The following is a 24,945-nucleotide window of genomic DNA, read 5'->3' on the forward strand; positions in this document are numbered from 1 at the left end:
TAATGAGGTTTTTAGTGACCGACGTTATACGCAGGCAGCCAAGCAGGCGATTTTTGGGTGAAACATATCAAACAGGTGAGGTTTTAGCTAAGTTGCCACAACACACACACACACACACACACACACACACACACACTCGGCTGAGTGTCCAGGTCACTTCAGTGTGGGTGTGTTTGGTAAATATGCCATCGCTGCCGTCGAGAGAACGAGGAGCTTTCATTCGTCTGATTAAGGGGCGGAGTCAGATGTGCCCTTAAGGGTATATTTACCCCCCCCGAACCCCAACACACACACACACACACACACACACGTGTTGGGAGGATGGAGACATTGTTTTTGTTGATTTCATGCATGAAAATGTTCCTCAGCTGTGACGTGGTGAGCAAGGCCCCACATTTTCATCATCACAGTTTTCTAAGGGCTCCACACACACACACACACACACACACCATGCGATGTTTCCATTCTCCCCACGTGACTCCTCCCCTCATGCGTAACCCCCCCCCCCTCTCTCCTTGTAATTTTAAATGGGTTTCACATGGAGCTGTGGTCAGGCCTTGTTTCTCATGTCACTGGAGACACTTCCGCTGCCTCTTCGGAGGATGAAACCTTTTATTTCTGGCCGACTTTGGACTCCACGACTTTGTTTGATTTATAGATTATTGAATTTCCTCTCTGAAAATTGGATGCAGCGTGGCTTCTTTCACTTTTTTTTTTTTCCCAGCCGGGGTCGGGTTGACGGCGGTGTAACTGGTGTGGTCGGGGCAGCTTTAGAGGGGCGGTAGTTAATATTTAGTTATTTGCTTAAGCGCTCGTTTCAGAGCCAATATCTTCTCTCGCATCAGATGTCAGATTGACCACAATTTATGTTTGTGGGACTCTGTGAATCTCGACATTCGGTTAATGTTTCTGGAGTCTTTTGTGCTGTTTATGTAATTTGGCTCAGAGTTTAGCATTTGGTTAGCGTCTGAAAAACTGCTTTCATCGTTATTTCCCACCGATGTGTCATTCATCATTTCAAAGACGCGATGAATAATTAGTATTTCTGTGGTTGAAGTCGGCCGTTCCTCCTCAATCTCTGAAATTACCAGCTAGGAACACACAATTCTTGCTATCACTTGTTGCTACATGCTAACATCAACCCATACCGGCCAATCTCTGCCAGTGCTGGCTCGTGTTTGCCTCTAACGGCTAATCTGTACCATTGAAGCTAGCATATAGGATACTTCTCCGCACATTTTATCAAGTGTGCATCAGAGATGATGTGTGGACAGCTAAGTATCCCACAATGCATTTCACTCCAGCCAGCCACAGCAGCCGTATGGACATCTGAGTATTGCGAAACGGCTAACGAAGTGTCTTCAGAGGAAGCTAAGCTCAGCATTTCTCAGCTCTCATAGTTGGCGTTTGTGGCGTGTTGCACGCGACAAACTGTGTGCGGGACTCACGGACAGAGGGAGGAGAGGGTGTTGGTGGGGGGGGGGTACGCCTGTAAATGTGACCGTTTGTGTGAGTGGGAGAGGGGGGGAGGCGGGGGGAGCGCTGGATGTAGCCTGCTGTAGACACAGGGGCGGATTGATAGTAAACACACACTCCCGAGTCCAGTGGATCTGCAGCCGGTAGCGCGGCTAACAAGCCCTTCATTAAGGCCGCCTGATACACTTACTGAGCGCCTTTGTTGAAGTAGGAAGCGAAAAGTACACCAGACAGATTTGACCTGAGAACGCCGGCGTTAGCTGCCAGCAGCGTCCCCCGCCGCCCCTCCGCCCGGAGAGGGGTTTATTTTCCCCGCACTGAGCAGGTTGTCTCGTGGCACGCACCGCTTCTCTCCTCTGGGGCAACGTTGAGATGGAGATTTAAATAGCTGCTTTGCTCGAGGGCTGCACGCACATGCACGTTTCAGTCTGTGAAGCACCTGCGCACGAGTCCGCGCGAATGTTTTCACTTTCTGAGCATGTAAATGGACGTATTTTCACGTATTTATCCGTTAACTTTCTGCGTCCAGCGCTAGCAAGTGTCAGGTGTGTTCAACCGCCCGCTTCGCTACGTGTCCTATATTCTGTGATTCACCTCTGGAGCTCGTTACCGTCTCAGAAGGGCAGCGGGCTGGTTTCCTCCTCGGGGTCCTGAAGATTTAGTATCGCCTTAGCTCATAAGGGCAGCGATACCTGACATCCAGCGTCGGACATGTTTTGAATCACTCCACACGCGGTATTCAGCATGTTGTTGCTCAGCGTAGCGTGATATTCTGTAGGGTGTAGTAGCTACCGAGGAACGCGCTGAGCACCGAGCGGTGGAGCATAAAGGTCACTGTTGTGTCTCGAGTTTCATGTCCCGACTCTTTAATGGCTGGAAGCAACCATAGGCCGGCTGTAACGAGCCCTGCTAGCGCCCGTGCCAACGCTGTAGCGCCGATAAATTAGCTTCACGCTATAATTCATGACGGAAGGAATTTAAAATGAGATATTTATACAGAGCAATAACAACGCCCACTCGCGGGCGGTAGATTCGTGCATAAAAATAAATCTTCTTTGGCCTCAGTTGTTAAAAAGTCAAGCCTGTTAGCTTTTGCTAATCTGTAGTTAGCAGTTGAGTTTCGGATCAAGCCATAAAAGTTGTGGATGAGAGGTAAAACTCTCGAATTACCATTTCTAACTTTCAACAGTTCTTTAGCTTTTAACCTTTATGAAATGTTCATCTGTGTTTTCTTGGGAATTAGCGAATGTTAGCAGTGAATACTAGCATCCATACTTCAGTTATCAGTGACTTCAAAGAAAAAGAATATTCCAAATGTGTCTTTCCGTGTTCAAGAGTGTGCAGCTTGGGCTTTGGAGCCTTTGAATCCATGGAAACGGGGACGTGGCGGCGCGCTAATCAAGTAGCGATCACTTTTCCAGTAACCCAGTTTAAGAGTCTCGGATATTTTATGGAGGTGGAATGACTGACGCAGGGATTTCTGCTGGTGGCGGCGGTGGTCGAAGGCGATTTAAGGACGAACGTCGCCTACCAGGAGCACGAAAACTGATGTAAAATTAGCATTTACACATTCCTTATGTGGAATTTCAAACTTTGTGGCTTCCTTTGTGTAACTTGACTTATTTGAGGGGGAGGAGTTACTGCCGTCTGCCACCAGGAGGCACTGTTGTGCAGGTCTCCGCCCCAAGTCACAAAAATGTTAATGTCATCCGCATACATGGGTACGAAAGAGGTGTTAGCCCCCCGTTAGCCGCTTGTCCACTTTTATTTAGCTCCACGGCTAAAATGTTTGGCTTCATTCTGAGTCAGCAAGTTTGTGATGAAAAGTTTTCTGCTTCTCTTCCAGGGTGGCGGCTTTTTGGATGGTTTTAGGACACCATGGTGGCACTAGCGGAGGGTGGGGGGATGGGGGGTCAACTTTTGGCTGGGGTTGAGGAATGCCTCCATGTTCACAAACAAACCGGCTCTTTTCCTCGCCTTGTTTGCCTTTGTGGCTTTATTTTTATTTTTTCGGGGCCCGTACGGGTAAACACGCAGCGGGAAACAACTAGCTTGTTGATCGCCTTCGCAGACCAGCTCATAAACCCGGCCGGCATGAATGCGGGGGCCTGTGCGTGTCGCTTGTGTACTTCAACTTCGGCATCCCCCCCCCCCCCTTTCATAAACCTGATGGGTGTTGTTGGAGTAAACAGCCAAATAATTATTAGCCGTTGAGTCCAAAAGGAAGCTAACTCCGAGTTTCAGGACGCCTGTTTGGCTGCAGACTTTGTTCCTGTTTGTGGATGTTACTTAGAAACACTAAATCACATTGTTGAACATGTGGCATCTCCCTCGCTCGCCCGCCCTCACTCGCCCGCCCTCGCTCGCCCTCACGCCATTTGTAAACAGGGAAGCGGGAAACACGGCCTCATTGTTTAGCATCATTATTACTGACAGGCCTTAACGACGTGAATGATGGGAAGCCCCGATGCAAAATTAACCCGGGCTTTTGTGTTTACGCTACCTAAATCATGTAGGTCATTGGGTTGAAGCAGATGGGGGGTGGGGGGGTCACATCCTGACATCTGCAGAGCACCTGTCCTGATCTGTGCGCGCTAGCTGAGCACATTTAAGTGGCTCCGCCCCCAGATTGAATTCTCCAGATTCTGTTTGGCAGGATTTAAATTCAGTTTTATTTTACAGATTCATCTTAAAGTGGTGGAAATATGATGAAAATGGGACTATAAGCTAATAATCAGCTTGTTTGCTACCTTTAGCATGGCAGCAATTAGCAATTCTGCCAGCTCTACTCAGAGTTTAGTCCCAAACTGTTTATATGCAGGAATGAAATATAATAGGAATATATTTAGGAATAATAATAGGAATGAAAACTGGCTCCGTGTGATAATGTGGAGTGACTTGATTGGTGCGTGCCTCTGTAGGACCACCAGGGGGCGTTTGTCCTGCCTATTAACACTACTTGTCCATGCATTATGGAGCCTGGATGGACTTGCTAACGTTATGTGTGACTCTTCAGGCGCGACCATGTGACCAACATCTTTCATCCCTCTGAACAAATTCACACTCCCTGCTGGTCATGTGACCCCCTGTCCCACTGACCTCCCTGTTATCAGTGGTTGTACAGGCGAATAGCTTCCTGTTAGCAGTCGGGTCGCTCTGGAACAACGTTTATGGGGTGGGGGGGTGAGGAGGAGGAGGGTAGAGCTGTGTGAAAGGTGCCTGGCCTTCATCAGCTGTCGCCACCGATTCAGAAGTGAGTCACTCCTCCGCCATGTGCGGAGTCTCTCCCCAAAGGTCGACGGTGCCACCGCGGCGGTCTGGGTGGTTACGTAACTTTTTTAGAACCGCGAGGAATCATCATAACATGGCGGCTAAAGCTAGCGTCTCGGCGTTGCCTCCCCATCAGGTACGGAGCGGTACGCAGTTTGGCGGCGTGGATCACGGACCATCTGCTTTGTTCTCCTCCATCTTTTAATGTCCGTGTGATAAACGAGCCGCTCCGCTGTTAGCATAAACGCAGCTAGCCTCGCCGCCGGGGGCCACCAGGCGGACGCTCCGCTCCTGACAGCTGAATGTCTGTGTCTGTTTCCTGTCGCAGATAACCGCAGTATGCAGAGAGGCCGCCCTCCTGGCCCTCCAGGACGACATCAAAGCCCAGCGCGTCCTGGCCGGACACTTTGAAGGAGCCCTGAGCACCGTGAAGCCCCGGATCCCCGACTCCCTCGTCCAGTCGTACGTCAGCTATCAGCAGCAGCGCAGCGGCGGCCTGAGCTTCTTCTGAGCCCCGTCGCTCCACAAGCTTTTTAGTTTCAGCCTCACGTTTGCTCAGGATGTTGTAATAAAAGCATAATTTAAGTTATTTGAGTGTAAATCTGTCCATCAGGTTTGTATTTGCATTAAAAACACTTTTTTTAAACCAGTTTCCAGAATGATGCATTTACAGGATCAGGATGGTAACATTGGGATTTAATCAGGGCCCTTCTGGAACCCTGATGGTTCCTGGGGGCAGGGGGGGGGGGGGGGGCCTTTGTAGATTCATCACACCCGTGGAAAATCGGCTAATTGCTGTAATCGTGAGATTTCCGTCCGCGCTTCCGACCGCGGGGAGCGGGGAGCAGGCGGCCATCTGTCGGTGCAGCTTCATCACCGACGGTTGGAGCTTCCACCCCTGAGAACTCCCCCGCGTCCGTTGTGTCCTCCTTTATTTAATGCATTAACTGACCCGGGGACTCGGGGGGGGGGGGTCTATTGATTTTTCCATTTGAATGGGATAAATTGACTTTGTATTGAACTTCCTTTTCTCATGGATCCGGATGTGGCGCATCCGCGACACCAATCAAACCAGACAGTCAGGAACAGAGAAGGGGGGTGGGGGGGTCTGTTGCTCTGGCTGTTTCCCTCTTAAGGTGGTCCCGAAAAAAAAAAACCTCCGAATCGGTCGGGTCCAAAAGAGAGCCCGAGCCCCGACACGGGTGATGGGAACGCGTCCACATCGGAGTTACGCAAGCGGGGCTGATGGTTTCCACCGAGGACACGCGTGAATGCGTAATGGGAACATTCCACAGAGCAGAGGAGACATCCTGTTGATGTTCTCTGGGAGGACATCAGCTTCTGCGTCCCAGAACCGCCAGAGGTCTTTTTTAGAGACGTCAAGTGTCCTTTCCTGCTCAAAAAGTCGATTAAATCTATAAAAAAATGACACTTTTGAGAGGCCAAAACTTTTGTCTGATTTACGCCGTTTGCTCCATCAAATCGTTGCATTACCGTAGTCCAACAGAGTTTATTTGATCTCATTTTAGACATAAATGTTGATTCCGGGACGCAGAATTCTCTATTTAAGATGCTGAAGTGGGGGAGAAATCATCCGAATTCGGTCCGGGAATCAAAGCAAAAGTCGTTTTTATTGCATCACTCTAACTTTAACCTCATTCACACATTAATCCTCCGCAACGGAAACTTTTGCTCCCCCTCCCGTAGGAGGGGAACTCTCCGTTCCACCTTAAGGGTGCGCGCAGCTCCTGGTCCGGCCTCCACATCTGCCCAATGAATCAGGAGCGGATGCGCTGTATCCTCTTTCATGGCCGTGAATGGCCAATGGGAGTTGGCCTGTGGAGCAAAGCCTGAGCCCTGAGCTCTCATTCATTCAGTGCTGAACAGACCTGCAGAGCTGCCGAGCGCGCACCGCCGTGGAGCAGCTTTTTTTTTCACGCAACAATAAGTTCACGGGCACGACTCGGCTGCGAGCGCACGGTCGAAGAGGAGAAGAGTTCTGGATTTAAGATTCGCCTCGATCGACCTGCAGCGACTTTTAAGCCTCTTCTTTCCCGCAGACCCGTCGGGACTGACTCCAGATCGGCCTCCAGGTGCGCAGCAGTGGATTTATACCTTTTTTCCCCGCATGCACGCCTGCTGAGCTGCTGAACCAAACCAGACACTCGAACCGAGGAAAGGGAATAACGCAAAGGGAGATACACTCGCTCTTGGATTATCTGGCCGTGGATGTGGTGCTCCTCCGCGCGGACACTCTGGCTTCCTCTCGGATGGAGTTTTGGTCGTTTGGTTGATGGATTCGACGTTATGGATGGTTGCATATAGGTGCGTATCTCTGCTCTCCGCCTGTCACCGTCGCGCCGCCGGCGCTCGGGACGCGCCGCGGCCGCCGGGTCGACCTGGATGTTGGGGGTTCGCTGCACAAATCCCGAGACATTCCTCGGATGGATCCCGCCGCGCTTCCATGTCCGTGTCCCTCCGTGGCTGCGCGGCGCGGACACCCTTCCCCCGCGGCGCTTGTTTTCATTCATAACTCCCCCCCCCCTTCCCCGTCCGTCTGGACGTGTCCCCTCGGTCACCGGATCTGTCTTTTCTTTATATTGGAATGATTTTGGTGACTTTTTATCTCTTCCACGCGTGCCAGCGTGCACGTTTAGACTGAAACACGCAACTTGACGTGTGTTATTATCCGAAAAACAGTCGCCAAACGCGGCTTCGCCTTCGGTTCGCCCCCCCCCCCCCCCCCGTTAATCTGCCCCTGTTTGTGTTTCTACTCGGTTCCTGCAGCTTCACAACATCCACAGAGGCTGAAAACAACATTCCTGCTGGCGGTTGGAGCTCTCGGGATGTTTATTAAACCAATAATTAGTTTCAAATACGCCTGAATTTGTGCGTCAAAGCGCGTCCGCTTTTTAACCGAGCTCTGTATTTTTGTCGGAACTCGGTCTGACCTCTGGGTTTTTTCCCCCTGCTCCACTTTTGTCCCCGTTTCCCTGAAATCCTTTTCGGTGTAGTAATAGAATACTAAGTGAGGCAGCTCATTTAGGTCCCTTGGATCGCGTCCTCATTTCGTCGCCGCGGCGCATTTAAATGTTAACGAGTCATACAAATGTAAATGAGGAGGGGAAGTGTTTGCAGGGCCGGCTGAAGTTTAGATGTGTGCTTATTGGAGATGAAGGTACAAAAAGTCTCGTTAATAGTCAACCTTCTCTCCCCCTGTGGGTTTGCTCCGCTCCGCAGACTCGGAGGTGACTCGCTGTCACATTAAACCAGGACTTGTTTATTTCAGCGTAGAGTCCAATCATAAAGCTCAGTGTGCAGCGGAAGTCGATTTTTTTCTGCTCTGGTTTCAGATCGACGCCGGTAAAGTGGGTGAAGTTTCACCAGATCTGCGTCTCGATGCTGGTCAAATGGTTTCTGATCATCCCTGTCCCTCCTTTGTCCCCCCCCCCCTCCCCACTCGCAGGTTTTCCGATGCATGCCAAGTCCACGGTGAATGTCGGAAGTGGTGATCCCCCCAGATGGAGCTCCAAAGTCAACATGGCCCTGGCGGTTCATTAGTGGTGATCCAGCAGCCTTCCCTGGAGAGCCGGCAGAGGTCGGATTACGAGCGGGAGTTCCAGCATGCCGCCATTCTCTCCCTGGATCAAATCAAGGCCATCCGCTCCAATAACGAGTACACCGAGGGGCCCTCGGTGGTACGTAGGCCCCCTGCGCCTCGCATGGCCCCCAGGCCTCAGGACAAGCAGGAGAGAACTCACGAGGTCATCCTCGTCAATGTGAACAACAACTATGAGCACCGGCCACAGGGCCACCACCATCACGTGGGCAGCGGCGTGGTGGTCGTGGCCGGGGGGCAGCAGTACGGCAGGTCCCGGGCGCCAGGACTCAGCCGCTCGACAAGCACAGGAAGTGCAGCCAGCTCAGGGAGCAACAGCAGCGCGTCCTCTGAGCAGGGACTGTTGGCACGCTCTTCCCCCACCAGGCCCGTCGCGAGCCTGCAGCACCACCACCGGGCGGAGCGGCCGGTTCGGACACAGCCCAAGGCCCTGGTGCCTCAGCAGGGACCTCAGTTCCTCCAGACTCCACTAGAGGCCCCACTCAAGCCACAGGGCAAAGGGAAATCAGACTTTTTGGGCTCGGGCAAAGGGGCGGTGGCCGCCGCCGGCGCCGCCGCCGGGCACCAGTTCATCTGCGAGCGCTGCGGGAAATGCAAGTGCGGCGAGTGCACGGCGCCCCGGAGCCTGCCCTCCTGCCTGGCGTGCAACGGCCAGTGCCTGTGCTCGGCGGAGAGCGCGCTGGAGCACGGCACCTGCATGTGCCTGGTCAAAGGCATCTTCTACCACTGCTCCAACGACGACGAGGGGGACTCGTGCGCAGACCACCCCTGCTCGCTGTCGCGCTCCCACTGCTGCTCCCGTTTCCTGTGCATGGGATTAATGTCGGTACTCTTCCCCTGTCTGCTCTGCTACCCGCCCGTCAAAGGGTGCCTGAAGGCTTGCCAGGGCTGCTACGACCGGGTCAACAGGCCCGGCTGCCGCTGCAAGAACTCCAACACTGTGTACTGCAAACTGGAGAGCTGGGGGCCGCAGAGCCAGGAGAAACCCTGCTGATGGGCTCTCGTCGTGGAACGTACGATGGCAACAGTAACGATGCTAGTCACAGATTAATGTTTATTAAGCGTTCTAAGCACCTCCCAGCCACCTTTCCTCCTCGCCGAGGAACCCCACGGAGCTAAAGCAAAGGAGTAATGAAAACCACTCTGATTTTTTAAATTTAAGCCTCTTTGTTTGTTTTCTCTGGATCAGGACCATGTTTTTACAGACCAGTGTTTGCCTTAACTGTTTCTATGTCTGTCTCCAGCTCCTCATTAACACTATTTTTGTTATATATATGAAAAAAAAGCTGTTTTCCGTTCTTAGGCAGGCGGTTTTCCTCTCGATCTGCCTCTCACCAAATCTGTGAAGGACGATCTACTATAGGGCAATTATGTAGCTGTTACCTGGTATTCATAGCGAGCAGGTATGTTTGAAACTATAGCTAAAGCTAAGCTCGTGTCGCATTAACAGAAGCACATCCATCTCATAGTTTTTGTTGTCCCCTGTCCATCAGAACCGTGTCCCTCCTTCCACCCACCGGAACTCTTCATTCTGTGGCGTTCTCTCACCTTTTTCTTTTCTTTTGTGTAAATTGTATGCTCAAAATCCATAAGAGGAATTCTGGCTATTTTTTAAAAGGAAAAAAAAATGTCTGTTAAAACATTTTTTTTTTTGTTGTTGTACAAAATATTTATTATGTGAAGCTCTATTATTTTATGATATTTATTGCAAGAGACAGTCTTAAATTTACTCATGTCTGAATATAACAAAAATATCAAATACTTACTGAAAAATTAAAGGGTGGCACAAAAGAAAACTATGTTAACTTTAATGCAGAAAATATATTAATTAATGAAAAAATAGCCTTGTGTGGTGTCTTTAATTGTGCTGTTTTTAGAGGGAATGCTGGTCTGTTTGCGGCAGTGTGTGTGTGTGTGTGTGTGTGTGTGTGGGGGGGGGGGGGGTTAAAAACAAAAATGAGCAGAAACATCTTGCAGCTCTGAACGCCACTGTTTACATTCTTGAAGAGCTTCTTTGCTGCGATTCTCCTCGCTAACCTTGAAAGTTAAACAATGCAGGTCATTGACACGATTTGCCCCAAAGCCGCCGGCGTCAACGCGGCCTCGTTCCCAGCACACACACACACACACACACACACACACACCCCAACCGCCGCCACCATTTTACACTCAGCAGAGAGCTGCAGTTCACTTTGGGATTTAACCTGAGCTGGAGCGGGATGGTCCCTAACTCCCAAATGGTCTCCATAATACGTGTGTGTGTGTGTGTGTGTGTGTGTGTGTGTGTGTGTGTGTGTGTGTGTGTGTGTGTGTGTGTGTGCTTTTAGAAATGAGAGCAACCATTACGAGGAGCTGGGGCCACCTGTTCAAAGATAATAAAGCAGGGCCATCACAAGTGAGCCTTTATGGTTCTGTTCCTGCACTAAAGGCACTGAGCCCCCCCCCCCCCATTTGGTTGGCCTGTTTTGTTAGTGAATTTATCACATGGGAAGTCCGCTGACCCCCTGCTGTCCCAACCCCCCACCACTACCACTGACACTCGCTCCGGGCCCCCGGGGTGATGAGATCATCACTTTGAAAGCGTGTTGGTCGGCCGCAGATGCCAGCAGTGGGAGAGAACGCCAGCCGTAAGCAGGAATTTCTCTGGGACAAAGGGAAAAAGCAACACCGCGGCCTGTGTTCGGAAAACTGCAGCGCTGGCAAGAAAGCCCAACGCCGATAATCGGCTCCATGTGACGGCGGCGGCCTCAGGTGCTGCGTGCGGCAGAGGGAAAAGCTCAAGCTAGCTCCCACCAGGAGGACGCTGACGCTCTAGGGGGTCGTCTTTGTTCTCCGATATTGTTGCTTTTATCTCCGTTAACTCGAAGAACATCAACGAGCTCCTACTGTCGTTCTGGTGATTTGGGCCGTGCTGCACGACGTCTGGAGCTGAATTGTTGTGACTGTGCTGCTAACGCTTGAAAAACAAAATTATGCTTCCAGTTGTGTTCGATGTCTTCTCCCAATTTGGCATCTTTGGCTTTGATCTGAGGATCTCGACAAAACCTTTTTGGTTTTTAGTGAAACTTCCTCTTGTTTCCTGCCATAGCTAAAAATGAATCCGAACTAATGTTTGCTCCCTGCTGCTAACAATAGGCCACTTTTGTGTGTGTGTGTGTGTGTGTGTGTTGGGGGGGCGGAGGGGGGTTCTAAACTGAGAAGACGGTGAACAGGAAGACAGTGTTTACTTGATATTTTCCAGCTTAAACCAAATAAGGAAACAAGTCCTACTCCCACCATTTCCAGGACTGGGCTCTGTTGTGTCCTCGGCACGTCTCTGAAATCTCCCATCGAATCAGCTGAGGTGTCTAAAATAACATGTTCAGGCTGCGTGGGCGTCGGCGTAGCTGCGTCATCCGACGTGCCGATTAAGTAATTCAGTGGCACAAATGGTCCCAACCTGTCCCCTACCCTCCACCCCCTCTGCCTCTGACACTTGCTCCGGGTTAAATTTAGCTGCTCCACACGCCCACGTCATGGTTTTGGGAGTTGTGGAGCTTGGCGGGTCTGGTTTTTTGCAGCATCGGGGTTTTTTTTAGAGCCTCACAAGTGCAAAAATGCGTGACTACCAAGTGAGTCATGGTGGAACCTCCTGCCCACACACATCCTTCTGGGGCAGTCCTTTTCTCAGCGAGGGCACCTCGTGGTCCTCTCTAAACAGTCATCCTCCTCATTCTGCCTCCTCATCTGCTTTTCATTATTTCCTCTTCGTGGTATATAAATAGAAAATTAGCAACCGGTGGAAAAGTGTGGGGTGTGCACTTTGGACCGGGCCTGCAGAGGTTATCTCCTCGCATATCTGGTACCAGATTCGACCTTGGACAGGTCCGACATCCCCAACAGGCTTCTGAAGAGTGACAGCTGCATTTGAGGCTACGCTAGCTGCTACGTCTGAACACGGGAGCTGCTAAAACCATCTCTGTAGGTAAGAGAAAGTGGCCTTGTGTTGCCTTGAGCACGGGGCACTGCAGAGTTTATGTAACAGCTTTGGTTTGGAGGATGTTCTCCACCCACAGAGGGATGTGGAATCCAAGTTAACTGGAAACGCCCACCTAACGTGGAGGCATTTTCAGCTAGCAGACAGGATGTTAGCGTGGCTGATTTTGCGTCTCTCAGACGTGAAAGTAGCCATCAACCGCAGAGCGTAAAATGATTGTAACTGTACTTCCTCTTCTTACCGGGTCTGCACGTAATCTGGAAAATCTCTCTCAAGGGGGGGCGTCCTGAGAGATTAGATAGTTCCTGACAAATACAAGATCAACTTGACTGCAGAGGATTAGCAGCTGGGCAAAGTCTTCCTCCTCTCCAAAAGCTTAAATGAGGCTGTCTTATCTTAAATCTTAATCCTGATTACAGCTGGCCGACGTCACGTAGATGGATTTTATCTAATTCCAATGTAGAATCAACAATAGAGACACGTGTTTGCTGGTAAATCCGTTTCCGGATCCCTCTATGTGAACGCAATGATCCCACCGGTATGGATGGGATCATCTCCTGGAACATCACAACCAAACTTTAGCGTAATCCGCTCGCCATCGTTAAGCACTGTAGCGGCTGCTTCCTGTTTGCTGGACAGGTTGCTCGGGGGACATGAGCCCCCGCCCCAACCAGGAACCATAAAGATCCTGCAGGGGTGACCTGGTGTTTTATCAGGTGTCGAGGGCCATTCAAGATGGAGGTGTTTCATTGGAGCTTCTCGAACATTTGCTCCTGGCTACACACACAGGAACTGAAGTGTGAAACTTTCCCACCCCCTCCCCCAACACCTCCTGCTAGCTCACTATTTGATTCCGCGTGCCTCCTTCCTCTGCCTCGTCTTAGGGTTTGTCTGCCGCCGGAGGAGACGGCAACGGTGACGGGGATGATCTGGATCGATAAGACAACTTCCTTTTGTGATTTCTGATCTGGTGCTATGTGCTCGGAATGAGATTTGAGCAACGGATTCGCTGTTAGCAGCGCGACAGGCTCGGCAGCCTTCAGCGTCACTTCCTGAAACACTTTTGTTGTTGGCTAACCAAACCAATAATTGTCTTGCTAGCACTTATAAATGTACTTAAAGCCATGCTGCTATTAAACACATTAAACTTTAGTATGAATCTATTGTTATTTAGGTTTTGATGGGACATAGAAACCAGACACGAAAGAATGTTTCTTTTTTGATGTTACCATTGACAGTGTTTACGTAAAGAAGCTAATGTCACAGCTATGCTATGCCATACCTTAAGACATTAGGATCGGGTGTTCTTTAAGCTCACCTTGCTGTTACCGACGTCCATTCCTAACATGAGACACTTATTTTGCTCAGGTATGCATCAATGCTGGTGACTGACCTTACTGTTAGCAATATTACCGCTGACCCAAAGCTGCTTTAACCTCTTCTGGAGCCAAACACTGAGAAGACGTTTGTTCCTCTTTTAACTGCCCCGGGGGACAGTTTTGTGTTGTGTTTATGGCATTCCTGCCCCCCCTGCAACCACTTTTGTTCCGTTTTTCCCCTTTGATATCTCAACCGGGGACAACAAAAGCATTTGCGCATTATATAGATAACAGAACTGACCGAGGTGCATATGTGGACCCACGGACCTGCCAGAGGAAGAGGAGGAAGCTGGCCTGTATTTTGCCCTCCATCCCCCCCCTTGCCTCTTCTGTTCTTTTTTTTTAGATTAGACTATGCATCCAGACACATGGTTCCCGTCTGCTGGCTTTTTTCAATTCACTTCCTTTCCTCACAGACAGCCACCCCTCCCCCTCCCCCCTCCACTCTCTCTCTCTGTCTCTCTGTCTCTCTATCTACCCCCCCCCCCCCACATCCCCTTCAACGGCTCCTCTGTTATGTGGGTAGGAATAATCTTTTATTGCCCAGTTGTTCGGAAGTGACCTCCTGCCCTTGATTAGATAGGGCCAAGTCCTATCACACTATTGTGTTTGAGCTGGCGGGCTGAACCCCCCCCCCATCACACACACACACACACACACACACCACACACACACACACACACACTATATTCATCCCCCTCCCACATGATCTCCATCCTTTTTTCCATCCCCCAGTCCCTCTCCCACTGCTGGGGCCTTGGTGATCCCATGTGAGAGGACAACAATGGTGGGCTTTAGTCCCGTCCGGCTCTTCTCGGCTGGGGGGCAGAAGGGTGGGGGTCATAAGAGACTTTCCTTTTTTCCTTACATCAGTCAGCCAGTCACAGAGTGGAAGTTGCATCCCTCCCTCCAAAATCCCCAGTGCGATGGTTAACCTCCCAGTTGCTGGTTTGCTCACCCTTCGACCTTCCCTACTCTCCTCTTCTCCCCCTTCTTCCTGCCCCCCCCTCCCCAGAGACAGAGAGATGGTCTTCAAAGCTCCTGAGCTGTGTTGACCTTTGAGGCTGACAGGTGACCTGGAGATACCTGAAAACTGTTTCTGCTCCTGATGCACGCTGCAAATATTCAAGTCTGAGAGACAGCCTCGTTCTTTAGCTACTCTTTTAACCCCTTTCTTCCTGTTTTAATTCACCAAATTAAAAGGACAACAAGACGTTTGTGGCTAACCGTTCAGCTTGCATCGCCACGGGACAAGTTTGAGCTTCACGTTAGTCAGGAAGACATTCCAAACAGCAAAACAATCAGTAAACTGTCGTTACGCTAGGGAAGCACGGCTTACCTGACACCTTTGCATACTTCCTGTGACTGAACCACCTGGGTGTCATGTTAGCCTTTGCCTTCATCTTATAGACCATTTGCTTTGTAGGGGAAAAAAAACCCATTTAGACTCACATTTTGTGAGTCCAACAAACTACAACTCACATTTTCCTCAAACCAATACATCAAAGGAAATGTTGGAAATGCGTACTGACAGTTATGCTGCCGAGCTAACAGCTATTTCTCTTCCATGTCACTCTGGTAAAGGTTTGAAAACACTGAACAAACGTACGGTTGTACGTGGCCCTTCCCTCAACGAGGGGAAGTGGCCCTGTTTTTTCTGCACCGGCTTGTTTGTCTCCTCACCCTCGGAAGCCATAAACCCACAACAAAACCCCCTCGGTGTCCAGTTTCAGTTTGGGAATGAAGGCCAGGCCGTGTGAATAGACAGGAAGACAACTCTGATTACCTCCATACAGGAGCTGACCTCATGCTGCTCCCTCGTCACACAAGATTAAAAAACAGCAGAAGAAGAGCGTCACAGAAAAAACACCCCCAAAATACCCGACTGAAAGAAGTACAACACTGTAGCTTCATAAGGGAAATTTTAAGGAAAGTCCAGAACATTTAAGTGTGTTCTCTGGCTAGGAAGCTTATAAGCACCCCCTCACACACACACACACACACACACACACACACACACTTGGGGGGGTCTCCAGATCAAAGGGAGGGGACACAGAAAAGGCTTATCTGTTGTTGATTTTAGGCTTACGCTCAAGCACTGGCTTTTAGAAATGTGTTGAGGAATTACAGGGACGGATCACCGAATCTGCACCTTTTTGATCTTTTCAGGGTCTGCGAGCACCTGGGGGGTGGTGGTGGGGAAAGGGTGGTGGTGGGGGGGGGGTTTACTTTCTCAAGTACTATAATAGTTGGAGGTGCTCCGCCATCTTTTTAAAAAATGACAGTAGGTCCTTTTGTTTCTCCGTCCCACTTTTCCACTGTTCCTTCCTCTCGCCTGGGAGATCCGAGCACATCTCCATCATTCCTCTTCATCCTCCATTTGGTCTTAAAAGTTTTTAATCTCAAGCTCTGCGAGAGGTGTGTCCAACCGCCTCAATGGCAGCATTATAGCTGAGGGGAAATTGGACCTTAAGGGCAGCCACTTTCCCTGCTGTAGATCTTATTAAACCACGTCCCGACATAATAAATCCCAGCTTGACTCCCTGAGACCGCGCCCCTTCACAGGAGCGGACCCGTCAATCACGGGTCCTGGTAATACCTTGACGTGGTGGACGAAGATGTGATTGGCACCCAGTCGGATGCGTGCGGGCTCTGAGGGAGTATACGGAATTGTTGGTGTACCACCGGGAGAAATTCTTTTCCACTTGAGTGCTCGGCCAGAGTGTTGTGTGCTGCTGAGGTCTGAAGGCTGCGATTCCCCGCACAAAGCAGGTTCAGTGTCGAGCAGCTCGAAGGCAACCGTCGTTACACACTCGCTGTTCATCTGCAGACGTTCTGTGGAACAGATACGGCGCTTCAGCAGTTTCCAAACTCCCCCCGTGGGCCCAAATTTGCAGAGTAATTTTCCTTGCAGCCCAAAATTGTTGCCTGGGTTCTGATCCGTCCAGGTTTAGCGTAGCCTTGCTGCCTTTTGGAAAACGGCACAAGGGAATCAATTTCAGGTTTTAGCTCAGGAGGGTTTCAGGCCTGTGAAACATTCCTGCTGGCAACAGTCGGGTTTTCTGCTGGTGGTCCGCTGTGCTAACCTGCCTGTCTTACCTTGTTAGCAGACAGTTCAAAGTTCATCACTTTGGAGAACAAAGCCGGTGCACGACCCCTAGATTTCTTAACCAGGCTCCGCCACCGTTGCCAGATGGGAAGTTTAAATTTATCGCATTTTGAGGAAAACTATCATGTCCAACCACTTTACAGTCGGACGTTGGTCAGGTCTATCTGCTCCAGTCAAACTTTACACGCACGTTATAGCTATCGAAGGGTTGCATTGTGTTTGTGGGATCCCTCCAAATCCTAATTCAAATAGGATCAAATCATTGTGCATTCGGGAAATTATTGATCGGACCGAGGGCAAATTGAATCGTACAAATACGATAATTATCGTGCACCACTGGGGTGTGATCATGATGTTGGTTCTCCGCCTACACAGCTGCTCATCCTGTCAACACAGGACATCGGCTGTCAGTCGGGACAGTTCGGTCCAGCCTAGAGAATCAACCATTCCAGTGTCAATTATTCGCAGTTGGCACGTGATGTTTTCGTTGTGCAGATTACTGCAGGTGAGGTCGGGCTGCTGGGACAACCACAGTGATGCTGCTCTCTGCGGTCGGAGGTTGGAACTCTACAGAGATGCCGTTTCCTGTTGTTTCTGGCTGCAACAGGCGAAGCGGCGCCGCCAAGCAGATGGAGAAAATCGCTGTCGCACGGGGGGCCTCGAGCTTTACGTCTGCATCTGCTGCTCGGGTGGCGGCCAGCTGCGGTGAGGCCGTGAGAGGAGTTGAAAGGAGAACCTCGGTGAATCTCACACCATTACTCACGATGAATCAAAAGAGGAACACTTTGGTGGTGGAGCACAAAGGAAAGTGAGGGAGGAGACGAGGGTGACCAGAAAAAAGTGAAACCAGCTGTCTTAGGAAGGAGCGGTGGCGAGCGCTCAGTGCCGCGTTTGAGTTTGGCCACAATCAAACGCTCAATTTGCCTTTACAGGAATATCAGAGATGCTCTTTTAAGGAAAGGGGTTCATGTTGAGTTGCCCTCTTGTATGTGTGCCTTTAAAATATATATGAGGTGTAGCGAGAGCAGACAACAAAGGCCCCCTTCTCGTTTTTTTCCTCTCCCGAGGGGTTAAAACACGCTGCGCCCACATCAAGCCATCAGACGTACCCCCACCAGGCGGTACAGGTGCGACTTTAAAAGAGATTCCATTTGAGGCGGGCTGGACGCCTGCAGTTTTCTTTTTTTAAAAAAGGCTTTCTTTTCAGCTCTGCCTCAGTTAATTTATGCTTTGTTGCATCTGATGCCAGCGGACGCGGTTTTATATAGCAGAGCGAAGCTCCAAGCAGGTGCTTAGCCTTTATTAGGGAGAAGAAGAAGATACGGACGTCAATCAAAACCAGAACCTGGACTTCCATCCATCCCATAAAGTCTGCGCAACCTTTTTAGCAGCAGAGCTAAATTCTTCTAAAGGGTCCTATCTTGTAACCAATATAAGAATATCAAGATGTTCCTGGTCCACCAATCGTGACTCTAGTTGAACTGAAGATGTAACGCCGGGCAGCTGTGCTGTTACTGAAGATAGTCTTAAATTTAACAAGGCCCCAAACATTCTCAATGTTCCCGAGAAGATGACGATGGCCCGGGAACATTTACCCTACTGTTGGATATAAAAAGTAATATTTTAAATGTGGACTGTGGAAAAAAACAACAACTTTAGCCTCCTCAGTCTCCCAAAACCTGCCCCTAAAATCTGCCCCTCTGTGGAGGAGCTGAACGCAGACAAAGTGCTGGGAAGACAATGCCAGAGACAGAGGGGCAGACGAAGACTTTGTTTCACAAAAGAGCTCTTCATGAATGGACCTTGACTCCAGATGAAGCCTCCCGAGGAGCTCCAGAGAGGACTTCTCCCGGACTTTGTGACGCCTTCCACTATCTTACGACCCGCGCCTCAGATAACGGCGCCGTCCGGATGCTGTTAAGGTGGTAATAAATTGTTTTGGTTTGGGTTAGGAAACTGCGGCTCGGCCTAAAGGTTGCTGCACTCTTTCACACTCAGCACCAGACACATTCATCTACTATTGACCTGAATAGGCCCATAAAAAGGATAAGTGTATCTCACATCCTGAGGAAGAAGATCTCATAAACACCACGTCAGTTTACGGCCTCACAGAGGATAACAGTCTCACAGAGGTCACAGACTCAACCGCATCGGAGCGTGTTGACCTGCTAATTAAATACGACAAAAGACATTTTAATCATACCTGATGCAGTCATGATCACCAGCATTCAAAAATGCTCCTTCATGCAGCCTGCGTGAATCGTATCTGATGGCACCGGTTGACAAATGACACTGATTAACCCGTCAGTCGGTGGTGAGAGGCCTGGCGAGGACAGAAGTGCTCGCAGCAGAAGGTTGCCGAGTTTAAACCAGTGATTGACAAAAATCTGATTACAAGTTTCAGTACAGTCCCACTATTGTCTCAGGTCCTGGAGACACTCCAGGGATGACGCCATGGTAAAGAAGTGCTGACACGAGCACGCTGGGAAACGCCGCCGAAAGGTTTTTATATATATATTTTTTTAACAATGGCAATCAACAAAGGGAGAAAACTCTCTTTGAAATTTGTTAAACTTGTTATTTCGACCAAATGTTGAGAGCGACAGACATTTCAAAGAAACATTTCATTTTGACAGAGCTCTGCGATGTAGCTTATGCATGTAGCAATCAATTAGCATTTATGTTTGCACATCAAAGTTCGCTTTACAAATGTATTGTCTACCTCAAACTTAATTGACCATTCATCATTTTCCAGACTGGTAAAAGTTAAATAAAAAAGGAAAGCTGTAGTTAGCATCATTACCCCTGAATGCTAATGAGACAGGCTAATCAACGGTCGGACATTATTCAAGCAGAGGTCGCGCTCCCTGCAGAGGAAGTGCACCGCTATTATCAATCTGCTCTGAAGGGTCTGCATGAGAAAGGAGCTGGAGGTCGTGGGCGGGGTTAAAAGTTTAGTGCACCGTAGGTGCCAAACGGTAGATTCAGCACCTTCACACCCCGCTGCCGCCACCATCTCCATGTCAATGCCCCCCGCCTGTTGGCGTGGTACGCTCCACTTCCACAGCAGTTTTTATTGTCGCGCCATTGTCGTTCATCACTTCTTTTTTGTCATCTCACCTTTTCCTTCACTTCCTTGTGTCGACGGCGTCTGAGGCGGGAGGGACGGAGGTCTGCTGGGTGATGGGTGTGGGTGGAAGGGGGTTGGGGGACGGAGGCGGGAGGGGGGCACATTGAGTTTGCCAAGTCAGGCAGAACGATGGAGAGGAAGCCAGGCAGGAAGGAAGACGAGACTCTCCCTGTGAAGTGCTATTGTTTATGGGACGGGACTCGGAGCAGCCAAAAGCGTCTGCTGGTGCTCAGATCTGCGGCTGACAGCAAACACAAAAACAAAACACTTCAACTTCTGCTTCTTTTCAACTCAAACAGTGATTCACACAGAAACCTGTGAACTTTCATGCTTCGCCAAATCACTAAGACCTCTGATTTTTGTCCTAATTTAGTGCACTGATGCTTAAAGAGTACAAACAAAACACAACATGCTTAAATCTTGAATTTTATGCAACGTTTAAATAAAGGAGAAACTGAAAAATAATGGAGAGGATTAGGAAATGTTAAGCCCCGCCCATGTACCTAAAGCCAAGTAATTTAATGTCAGTCCCTCCCCCACCATCCTCTCAAAATATCCCTCCATCCACTTCCTGTTCCAACAGGAAGTGGTCACAACCTTCTCACCTGCTGGGAAAATGTGAAACGAGTCCATGATCCTAGTGTGGAGAACAAAGACGAGAGACCTGGAGAAGATTTTCAAGAGTGGAATATCAAGTAGTTTCTCCAAATTACTGAGGAATCTCTGCTGGTTTATCTGTTCAATCCACCGTGCTTGGGTACAATTGGAGATAGTAAAACTATTAATCGCTCTAGGTGAGTTTGGAAAAGTGAATTTTCAACATTTTTCCTCATTAAACAACCAAAACAAGAGGAAAATGTGCAGATTCCTTCAGTTGTTTCTGTTGGTTTCAGCTTTCGGGACATGCAGCCGTCCACCTGGAATCCAGAAGGAACCTCCAGCTCCTCTGGTCTCCATCTATTCACCTCTGGAATGTTCTCCCGATCCTGTCAAACCTCCTCAACTGAAGAGGGGCCAGACGGCGTTCCCGCCTGAGCCGATCAGACGCTTGGATCTGCACCTCATCCTGCAGGTAGGCCATCCAGCAGCCACGCTGCTTTCATTGGGAGCCAACCAATGGACGCTCAGAGAGCTGATCCAGCACTTAAACCAGACCAACCTGTGTCTGCTGAGCTCCTGTCAGTTTGGGTCGGTGGGCATGGAGCTGCTGAGCTTCAGCTGGAGTTGATCTTTTTTTTAGTGCGGACAGATGTTTTCAAGGTGTTGCTGGGCCGAGCGGAGCCGCATGTTGTTGGGAATCATCTCAGACGTGCGGCGCAATTATTCATCTCACAACGTCCAGAAATTAGAAATCAAATGCTTCAGATGTTCTTCTTCTCCTTGTTTGTGAGAAAAAGGTTCTGGCAGTTCTGGTTTCAGTCTCGAACAACCGGGTTTTGGTTTCAAACGGGCATGATGGACTTTAAATCAGGACCAGTCAAAACCACAGAAGGCTTTTTTTTCGGGAGCTGGTTGCTATTTTAAGATCTTGTGGAGCTGGTCAGGTGACTCCGGCTCAAGTCTCCTCCAGAGTCTTTCAGTTCTGGGTTCTGAACAAATGAAAAAATCTGTCTTGTGATGGTGTTGAAGCCCTCAGATGTTTTCAGCCTCACACCGTCAGAATGGTCGACTTTTTTTGTTTGTCTGAACTTGGTTTCACTCTGTGCCGTCGTCCAGCCCGGTTCCTTCTCACCATCTGGCACCTCAGGACTATATAACACGTCATAAAAACTCTTTGCTAATATTATTCGACCCAGGTCAACCTTGCGAAACACTAAGTCGGGCAGTTTGCTGTTAAATATTGGACTCTAGTCTTTGGAACTGTAGTGGGAGCCCTGCCTCCTCCTTGGTCCTCCTGCCTCCTCCACCCTTCTCCTCTCTGTCCACTCGGGACCAAACCCAGTGTTTGTTTCCCCGCTGGTCTTTCCTGATTGTGCGATCAGGCGGATTCCGGGCGGCCAAGGAATTAACAAGGAAACCCATTTGACACACATGCTTCCACTTTTCTGTTTGTTGCCCTCCTCCTCCTCTTCATCCTCCCCTGACGTCTCCTTAATTCCTACAATTTTGCATTCATTAGGCTGCATTTCAAGCTGTGGGGCACAGGTAATGCAAAGCGTTTCCCCCTTCAAATTGTAGGCCCGTGCTTGGGTTGCTAGGAAGTGGAAGAGCCTCAATTGCAGCCATTTCCTCTCCAGTGCACCGAGAGGTCCTATTACAGCGTTCAGGTCAGGGCAATTGGTGTCATTACAGGCGGCCGACTTCCCTCCACCAAAGAAATGAATTAGCTTGAGCTGTTTGGCCGGTATGATTGCAGTTGCCAGGGGAGATGAGTATGGAGTGGGGGAGGGGCGGGTGATAATTACAGCATGCATCCCTGAGCGGATGTGTGGGGCAGCCGCGGGGGCGGCGTCTACCCTCGCGTAATGGCTTTATGTAGCTGCTGACAGGCAGCCGGGCAACAGGGAAAAGGTGCTACCGTTCTCCGCTTGTTGACCGTCCAACCATGCCAACCGCCGGTTCAGTCCAAAGTTCAGGAGCGACTCCAGCTCAGGAGAGCAGCTCGGATGAATCTGACTGTGATCCTTTGCAGGTCTTCTGCTGATGGAATGTGAGAACATTTACTCTGAGCCAAAATACTTTATTTTCTAAGTTTTTTGAACATTTTCTGGCTTTTATTTATTAGATCCACACCAGCATTTTTCACCCACACTTTTATGCAATTTTCTCCATCTGAATTTTGCAAAAAAAAAGCCAAATATCGGGTTCAACCGGACTTTCTACGGAACCAAAGTTACACGCCTGCATGCAATGAAATGACTTTTACCCAAGTGTGACATTTGAGTGTTGCAGCAGTGGCAACGCTGCTCCATTAAGAGTTTTTACAAGCTTTTCAGAAATACAGAATATTCAACAACAGTGGGATATAATTGCACGACTCATTCATAGAAAGGTGTGAGGGCAATAATCAGGAGGTTTTGCTTTAGGATTCTTGGCGTAATAAACACATCCAGCACAAATATAGTTTCTATAAATAATCACAGTCCAAAATAGCTCAATTAAACAAGCCCCATATTGTTGGCTGCACCAGGAACTCTGGTTTACAATGTGAAGGTTCTGCTGGTGTCTCTCTGGGAGGCCTTTACTGACAACAGGAACTTTTAGATTTCTGCTGGAATGGGACTTCTGCCAGGAGCCAGAGTTCAAAGTGCACTTTCCAGTCATTTCATTTAACTGCCCCGTGGATCTGATACGGCGGCGAAGCACAGGGCCTGAAGTAATATTCCCTGATTTCCAGTCTGAAGGGAAAAATGGGACACAGCCTCGTAAACTGTGGGACCCAATCTGCCTCTTTGTGTGCACACATGCATGAACATTTAATTTCTGGCTCTCCAGCCCTCCCTCTGGCTTTCCTCTCCATCCTGCAGATCATATCTCATGTCATTGAGAGCAGGGGAAAAAACGGAGCCGGGCCCGATTATTCCTCAGCCCAAACACCGTCAGTGGGCCGCATCCATACGTCTGTCGCTGCGCCTCACTTTTATCACCAATTCTTTACTCACTTCTGGGGAAACCTGTGTTGTTTTGCTCTGTAACTGTCCTATAGACTGTTTCGCCCGGGGGGGTCAAAGTCGAGTGGAGAAATACCGGTATGTATTTAATGAGTTAACATGAAATACATGTTGATACTTTCAACAGTTTCACCTCTTTGGTGAGAGTTTGCAGACACACACACACACACACACACACACACACACACACACACAACACACACACACACACACACACACACACACATGAAAAAAGTTCCCTTTGAATCCAAACCAGCGTTTTCTCTTTTCCCCTCACGGCCTTCTCATATCACCAACCCACAACGGTTTTGATCAGCAGATGAAAGAAATTTTGTCGACTAAAAGAAACATTGCTGCTTCATGCCGCGGCACGGTTTGCCTCCCTCTCCAGCGGACCATTTGCTAAGCAGCTACATATCGTGCCAGAAATCTGCACTAACCCAAACTTCCACCCATCTCTGCTGGTACGCCGCTGTTGGTGGTAGTCTGCCAAATGGCACCAGGGCAGGAAGGAAGACCTGCGGGACGCCACCTGCTGGGCTGAGACGGCCGTAGAACTTGGTTGATCAGAGTCTGACGAGTGCTTCTGAGCCAAACCGGAGGTTTGTCTTGACAACGGGGAAATAAGACCTCGTTATGTTTTGATTACTCGCTCCGCATGGCTTGTGATGTCGTGATCCACAGGTCCTCCGTGTGTGGTCCCCACAGCTGATTTTAAGATAAAAGACTCCGTATTTGTCGCACTTTTGCAAATGAATAAAAGGAAAAATATGGCGTAAAATGAAACACTGAAAGCTAAGCTCTCTTAATTGAGCGCTGAATGTGGTTTTTGTAGGTCAACATGTGCAGTTTGAGACATTTTCCTGTCATTATAAATACATAACTGATGCTGCGAGTGTCAGAAATGGCTTTAAAAAACGATCTCGAACATCTGCAAATGTTGGTTCCATCCAGTCTGACATCTCTGCCTCGTCCTGCGTGGACTCACGACTGGATTTAAACAAACCAATTAGGTTGGAGCCTGACCTCGTGTCTGCCTGAACCGCAGCCCTGTAATGGATGGTTTGTTGCGGGGGGGTGAACTCATTCTTCTCACAGCGTGTGCGAGAACCTCACTTCCTACCTTTTGGAGAACAGGTTTAACGTGACAGCTTGATGGATGGTATTTTTTTGCACATGCTGCTTGTAGAATGGAGTGATTTCAGGTGGCTGCGAGGCCGCGGCGTTCTCTCTGAGCCCGAGCGCAGGCCTGCGTGCGTGACTGTGGGCTGAGAGGCGCAGCGTGTGTGTGTGTGTGTGTGTGTGTGTGTGTGTGTGTGTGTGTGTGTGTGTGTGTTGCACGTGAACGTGAAACCTGACGGGACAGAAGTTTCAT

General features: G+C 49.5%; 2 protein-coding genes across 3 annotated transcripts in view; both read left to right on the plus strand.

The window, feature by feature from the left end:
• Positions 1-5,392, plus strand: part of afg2a (AFG2 AAA ATPase homolog A) — a 59,069-nt gene extending 53,677 nt beyond the window's left edge. For both annotated transcript variants that reach the window (XM_057042417.1, XM_057042416.1), the window contains one exon: positions 5,075-5,392. In XM_057042417.1, the coding sequence (XP_056898397.1) occupies positions 5,075-5,257 (183 nt within the window). In that variant the 3' untranslated portion in view covers positions 5,258-5,392. The remainder of the gene's footprint in view (positions 1-5,074) is intronic.
• A 1,128-nt stretch (positions 5,393-6,520) lies between these two features.
• Positions 6,521-10,207, plus strand: spry1 (sprouty homolog 1, antagonist of FGF signaling (Drosophila)). Its single transcript, XM_057042420.1, has 2 exons — positions 6,521-7,071; positions 8,213-10,207. Exon 2 carries the CDS (start codon positions 8,268-8,270, stop codon positions 9,357-9,359), a length of 1,092 nt encoding a protein of 363 aa, XP_056898400.1. The 5' UTR covers positions 6,521-7,071; positions 8,213-8,267; the 3' UTR covers positions 9,360-10,207.
• The last annotated feature ends 14,738 nt before the right edge of the window (positions 10,208-24,945 follow it).

Source organism: Takifugu flavidus, chromosome 9 (genome assembly GCF_003711565.1).
Source record: "Takifugu flavidus isolate HTHZ2018 chromosome 9, ASM371156v2, whole genome shotgun sequence".
Classification (NCBI taxonomy): Eukaryota; Metazoa; Chordata; class Actinopteri; order Tetraodontiformes; family Tetraodontidae; genus Takifugu; species Takifugu flavidus.